Source organism: Azolla caroliniana, unplaced genomic scaffold (genome assembly GCF_043228905.1).
Source record: "Azolla caroliniana isolate FFs.n. ecotype wild unplaced genomic scaffold, voAzoCaro1.0.p SCAF_10, whole genome shotgun sequence".
NCBI lineage: Eukaryota > Viridiplantae > Streptophyta > Polypodiopsida > Salviniales > Salviniaceae > Azolla > Azolla caroliniana.
The window spans coordinates 8,397,664-8,404,065 of NW_028230445.1; the positions used below are offsets into that span (position 1 = coordinate 8,397,664).

Here is a 6,402-nt window from a genome sequence, read left to right on the forward strand (position 1 = left end):
CATTGTCGATTGCAATGGAAGTCAAGAATTAACATATCTATAGCTAACTATGCCAATTGGCAACCAAATCATAACATGAAACGCTAAACTCTTGATCCTCTAACCTTATGGCTGTCCAAACGCTATGATAATTTGATCTATTGAATGTACATTGGACTATTAATCAGTTTCACAACTTGATACTTTTTTAAGGAAAAATAGTCGTTCTATGGAGAACTTCAACCATGTACCTTAACTTTTAACCACTATGGCATAACTTTCTGTCAAGACTATCACACGCAAATTGTACCATTTCATGCCATTTGTATTCATAATTCTATGTAATGTACTATCAATGGACTATTAATCATTTTCACAACTTAATACTTTTTTAAGGAAAAATAGTCAATTCTATGTAGGACTTCAACCATGTACCTTAACTTTCAACCACTATGGCATAAATTTCTGTCAAGCCTATCACATGCAAATTGCACTGTTTCATGCCATTCGTATTCATAATTCTATGTAATGTATTATCATGTTACAACTAAAAGAACATAAGGCATTCCCAGGGTTTACAAAAGTGACAAAGGGATCTCTCCAGAGACAAGAGCAGAGGTTTGTAGGCAGTCCTTAGAACATAACCATTATTAAGCCTTACTATTTTCTTCTTTTGAAAATTAGTATGCTTTGTCACAGCTTTCAATGATGATCTATATTTTATGATGATACCTATCTAACAATTTCTGAGAAATGACATGGCATCGGTGAATACCCAACTAAAAGAAACCAAGTATAGCCCACTCGATTCACGTACATCTGCGATGACCAAATGATATTACAAACAGAAAATGTGCACCAAGTATGATAAAATTTGAACCTCAACCCAAATGATATTATAATCAATGGAAGTGCAACCAAGCCAGGTGAACTTTGAACATTCTTATCATTGCATATGATCCTGATTATAATGAAGACTACGACAGCACATGAGTTACACACTTTTTTAAACGCTGTGTGCCCGTCCGCAGAAGTCTATAGATCACTGTACTCCGCATATTATAGCAAATGGATCAACAATGACAGTAGAATCGGCCAGAAGCCATACCATCCATCAAGAATAGAATCCTGTTACATAACCACAAAAAAGGGCCTCTGCCCTGTATCAAGAGTGAAATACAAAACTTGGTGAAGTCACCACCAGTGCATGAGAAACAGTTGTGCTAGCTAACTAACCAACAAAACACAAAAGGTTATCACAGCAAAAGCTGTTGTACAGTCTTTCTGCCAACAGCAAAATTGTTAAAACTTCCGACGATTTTGCATTACCTGCTATAAAATTTGTACTCCAAAATTACAAGTGCGCACACTTCGAATTGATCGGAAATGTCTTGGCTTATTAGAACTAGAAAAGCTGCAAGCGGCATATATCATGTCATCATATGCCATGTGCGAAAAAGAACTGTAAACAGCAACGCCAGCCCCCAAACAGCTTAATCCCATGCACTTTCACCATAATTACTGTACCCACCACCATTACTAGCTCCATTGTTACCACCACCTCCATAGTTACCACCTCCATAATTACCACCTCCATAATTACCACCTCCATAGTTACCGCCTCCATAGTTACCGCCTCCATAGTTAGCACCACCATTACTAGCTCCATAGTTAGCACCACCTCCATAATTACCACCTCCATAGTTACCACCACCATTACTAGCTCCATAGTTACCACCGCCATAACCACCAACACCTCTGTTTCCTTCCCTTCGAAAGTCTCGGCCACCAAATTTAGGACCTCCAGATCGACGATTCCTACCACCACCTCCAAAGTTGGCCCTAGCTGCATAGGTTAATAGCCAATCAGGGACAGTTTGGTTGGCTTCCTGCATCAATTCTGCCAATGGTTTCGCAAGAGACATGTTGTTTTCAGTAAAAAATGCAGTTGCCAATCCTGAATTTCCAGCCCGCCCTGTCCGTCCAATCCGATGAACATAATCATCAATGTCATTAGGCAGATCAAAATTGATCACATGAGCAACATGCGGAATGTCCAGCCCTCGTGCAGCTACATCTGTTGCAACAAGAATTGGGGTAACACCAGTTCGGAACGACCGTAAAGCATGCTCACGTTCCTACATACAAAACAAGAAACTGACAAATCACTTATATTTTTATTATTTCAAACTGACAAATCATAGATGTCTGGATGCTTGTCATCTTCAGTCCCATCTTGATGTTTCAGCATATACCTGTTGTGTACGATCACCATGTATTGTGGTTGCTGGAAATCCCATGCGGCATAACCAATCCTCTAACGCATCAGCTCCTCGTTTTGTTTCCACAAACACAAGTATCAAAGGTTGCTGTTCCATAGAAGTTTTAGATAAAGGATATACAAGCAGTAAATAAGAAACAAAAAAACCCAGAATAGGATTTTAAATACATCGTCATCAGAAGATTCCCCTAGAATTGAAATTTTGAAGTAGAATAAATTCATGTATCAAATTGGTGAATGGTACCTTTCCTTGCAATGACCCTTGACTGCCATTTGAATTCTGAGCATATATGAGATCCATCAACATATTTCGTTTCTCATGATCAGGAACATATTCTACCCGTTGCATGATGAGATCTGTACTGGAACCAACTCTTCCAACAGCCAAGAAAATGTAATTTGACATGAAATCTGCAGCAAGTCTCTGCAGAGTTGCACATGGTAACAACTCATTAAATCTCTCTCTATCACCCTGAGTTTAATTTTCTTTATTAAAATCATGCACAAATTAGAGTTTCAATCTCTAACTGATTTCTTCCCTTGAACTCATCCCAAGGAGTCATTAGTCAAAACATAAAGCTACTTATATGGAGGACAAAAGTTGCACGCTGATATAGTAACATTAGAGCCTTATTCACTCAGGTATCAAGAAGGCTTCATATTGCAGATGTCTATTTTGCAATGTTCTTATTCAAATGAAAGAAGTATACTATATAGACAGAAAAGAAATTTAACATGTAAATATAATCCCTATTGTCATATCTCACTACCAATCCTCTTCACTTCATACCTAACATCATGCATGAGTCACTCTCCATATTGCAGCAGTCTTATAATTGTATGCAAGTACATCATTCCTCACAAAATGATTGGAATGTCAAGGAATATGCTTGAATAATCTTGTAGAAACAACAACAAGAATTAACATGGATTCAGAATGTCTGGCCTTTTCTACTTTCCAAGATGTTAAAGACATGCAATTGCTGACTTCAAACTATCAAAGCCTAAGAACTAAAAATACAAATTAGCTTCCAATTTCAGTAATTATACATTCCCGTAACCATGAAGTAACGGAAGCAGTGGTAAGCCTTGTTGCACCTTATATTGCAAAAGCCTTGAAAGACTTATCTACCCACGTTGCTCTCCAGAATTTAAAAGTTGTATAATATGATTTGCTATAACTGTTGATCTCCTTGGACAGATGTCAAACATGACAACAATATATTAACCACAGTATCTTAATAAAGAATATAGAAATGCACCCGCCCCATGGCATTCCCAGTACTCTCATCTAATCATCATATTATTAGTTTATTTTCATAGTATATAGAAATTACAAGCTATGACAAGCATGAGATGTGATAGTACATCAAATGCATAAATGCTTTAGTCTAGCATTAATACTGCCTAGAAATATCTGTCAAGCATGGACACAGGCACATCCAATTAGCTTATTTCAATGAATGCGGGCAGCTATAGTTACAATATAGCAACTAGGAATAATACAGCAGACAAGATGCTTCCAAAAACTTGGAAGTTTGAAGTCAATGGACATAAATAATATTCTCATGTAGTATATTAAGACTACCTGGATCTCTCTTGGAAAAGTTGCACTAAATAACATAGTTTGCCTCTGTCCTGCTCTTGGCATATCCATTTGCTCCACAATCTTGCGAATTTGTGGTTCAAACCCCATGTCAAGCATTCGATCAGCTTCATCCAATGCCAAGTATCGTACATGAGCCAGAGAGACTCGAGCCCTCTCCAAAAGATCTGATAAGCGTCCAGGCGTTGCAACCAGGATTTCAACCCCTCTCTCAAGCTCTCGTAGCTGAAATAGTTTCAACAACAGGAGAAATCAAATAGTGTACCCTTTCAATAAAATCTGACTCCAGGAGAGTGCACTGAGGGGACTAAATTACACATTCAGGTTCCTGTTGCATGCTAATAGCGGTTAGATCAGATAAGACCTTCCCAATGGATGATATTTTACAAACAATGAAATGTCCATCACTATTATCAATAGCTCTCTCATCGTTTCAAGTCACCACCATCAAAGATATACAATATTTTACTGTGAACCTTCCATTTCCACTTGTTATTACAAGTCGACGTTATCACAAAAGATCCTTGCTAATTAAGATATGACGATGGACACAACCAGCATTATACATATATTCGACCATGAGGCCAAAATATATATATATATATATATATAACAAAACAACCATTTGGTATATGAGGGCTCATATTCAAGAAACACCAATGAAACATGTATATAATGTCCTAATAAAGCCTAAATAAGTTGACTCGTCTAATTTGAGATAGGTTGCTTTACAAAATACAAATAAATTGGAAAATCAGAAAAGGGTACACAGATACCTGATTATTGATGGGTGTCCCTCCATATGCAACTACCACCCTTACACCAGTTTTGTAAGCAAATTTCTTTGCCTCATCATGAATCTGGCATCGTTAGCAAACTTAGTGCACAACTCAAATTCATTAAAAAAGAAGATATAATACTGGTGCAAGCCATGATAGCTTGCCTGCATTGACAGCTCTCTTGTTGGAGAAAGAATGAGCGCGAGAGGGAAAGCCGTGCGACTCCCTCTCAATGGGGGCCCCATGTTAGCATGAGGCCCAATCAAAATGCCAGCTATAATAGGAAAACAGAACGCCGCTGTTTTGCCGGACCCAGTTTGAGCACAAGCCATAAGGTCCCTACCAGCCATGGATATAGGGATGGCATGCCGTTGTACGGGAGTTGGCTTAACATACCTGCACCTCTTGATATTGTCATTTAAAGCCGGTCCGAGATCAATGTCTGCAAAAGTGGCGACAGGGGGGGGTACATTCTCCCCGCTAGTTTCGACCGGGATGTCTTCGTAAGCATCAAAATTGATGCCGGTATTCTCTCGTTCGAATATCTTTTCATCTGCAGCAACCTCTTCCTTTCCAAATGGGTTAACCTCCCCCCTATCTCTACCACCACCACCACCACCACCAGATCTTGGACCTGATCTTGCCCGACTGCTACTACTACTGACACCACCTTGAGAAGGCGCCCAACTGCCACTAACCGCTGTACCTAACCGGCCTCTGCCTCTGCCTTGGCCTTGGCCTTGGCCTTGGCCTCGGCCACCGCTAGCACCACCGTAGGAACCCCTGCTACCGGCTGCTCTGCCCTGCCCACCAACACCAACACCACCACCACCACTACCAGACTGCCGAGCTAGTTGCTCCTCCGGGTAAGGGTTTGGATTGGGCTCAAAATATTCCTGCGGCGCTCCTCCACCCCTCCTTAGATGTGGGGGAATGTACGATGATGATCTCTGAGGGCACGCCTCTGTGCCGTACTTGCCGTTGCTCTTGCTGACAAACTGAGTGTCGATGGTCCTAGGGTTTGTGCTGTGAATGGTGTCGTCGGCAGCAGCTAGAGCATCAGCTGCCACATCCTCAGACCACGCTAATTGCATGCTTCGGAGAAACGAAACTCGGCGGCCTCCTTCCCCACCAATTGTGTTGATATATGGCTGCTACCTAGATTTACAGAGGAAAACCTGCAGAACACGACACATCAGCGGAAACCCTAAAAAGAAAAGGAGGGGGGCTTTTTCAAAACAAACCCTAAATGTAGCAGCAGGTATCTGCTGTGTTGTAGAAGAAACCCTAGAAAGAATATAGCTACCTGTGTTGGAGAAAGAGGATTCACGAAGACGATGATGAGAGGGCAGAGAGTGATGGATGGCTACACAGGAAAATGAATCAAACCTCTGATTTCATCATCATGGTCATGGCTGCAGAATCATGAAATATCACTTCTTCATGAAACATGAACCCACAAACAAATATGTATATATGTATACAGTATAACCAAAAACCTCCAAAGGTAAATAAATAAAGACAAAGGAAAGATCAATTATGTACATATGTATATGGTGTGCTTGTAGTTACTAGTAGTAGTTTCTATGTAATAGTAAAAGTAAGTAAGTTGTATAATGTTTCTCCAAGAAGAGTAAAGGTTTCATTGCCAAGCATCAAACATCACATGTGTGGGGTGGGTCGGCCCTCGAGAAGGGTTTTATCACCAACCATCAAGCATAACATAACGTGTATGGGGCCGGTGTCCTTCCTTGTCT

The 6,402-nt window shown here is 40.2% G+C and overlaps 1 protein-coding gene across 1 annotated transcript; it reads right to left on the reverse strand.

Moving 5' to 3' along the window:
* Window positions 1–902: 902 nt before the first annotated feature.
* Window positions 903–5,480, reverse strand: LOC147858928 (DEAD-box ATP-dependent RNA helicase 37-like). The gene is made up of 6 exons (XM_087325550.1): window positions 4,810–5,480; window positions 4,643–4,726; window positions 3,849–4,091; window positions 2,505–2,684; window positions 2,235–2,348; window positions 903–2,117 (listed from the first exon to the last, which is right to left on the reverse strand). Exons 1-6 carry the CDS (start codon window positions 4,993–4,995, stop codon window positions 1,473–1,475), a joined length of 1,452 nt encoding a protein of 483 aa, XP_087181676.1. The 5' UTR covers window positions 4,996–5,480; the 3' UTR covers window positions 903–1,472.
* Between the last annotated feature and the right edge of the window lie 922 nt (window positions 5,481–6,402).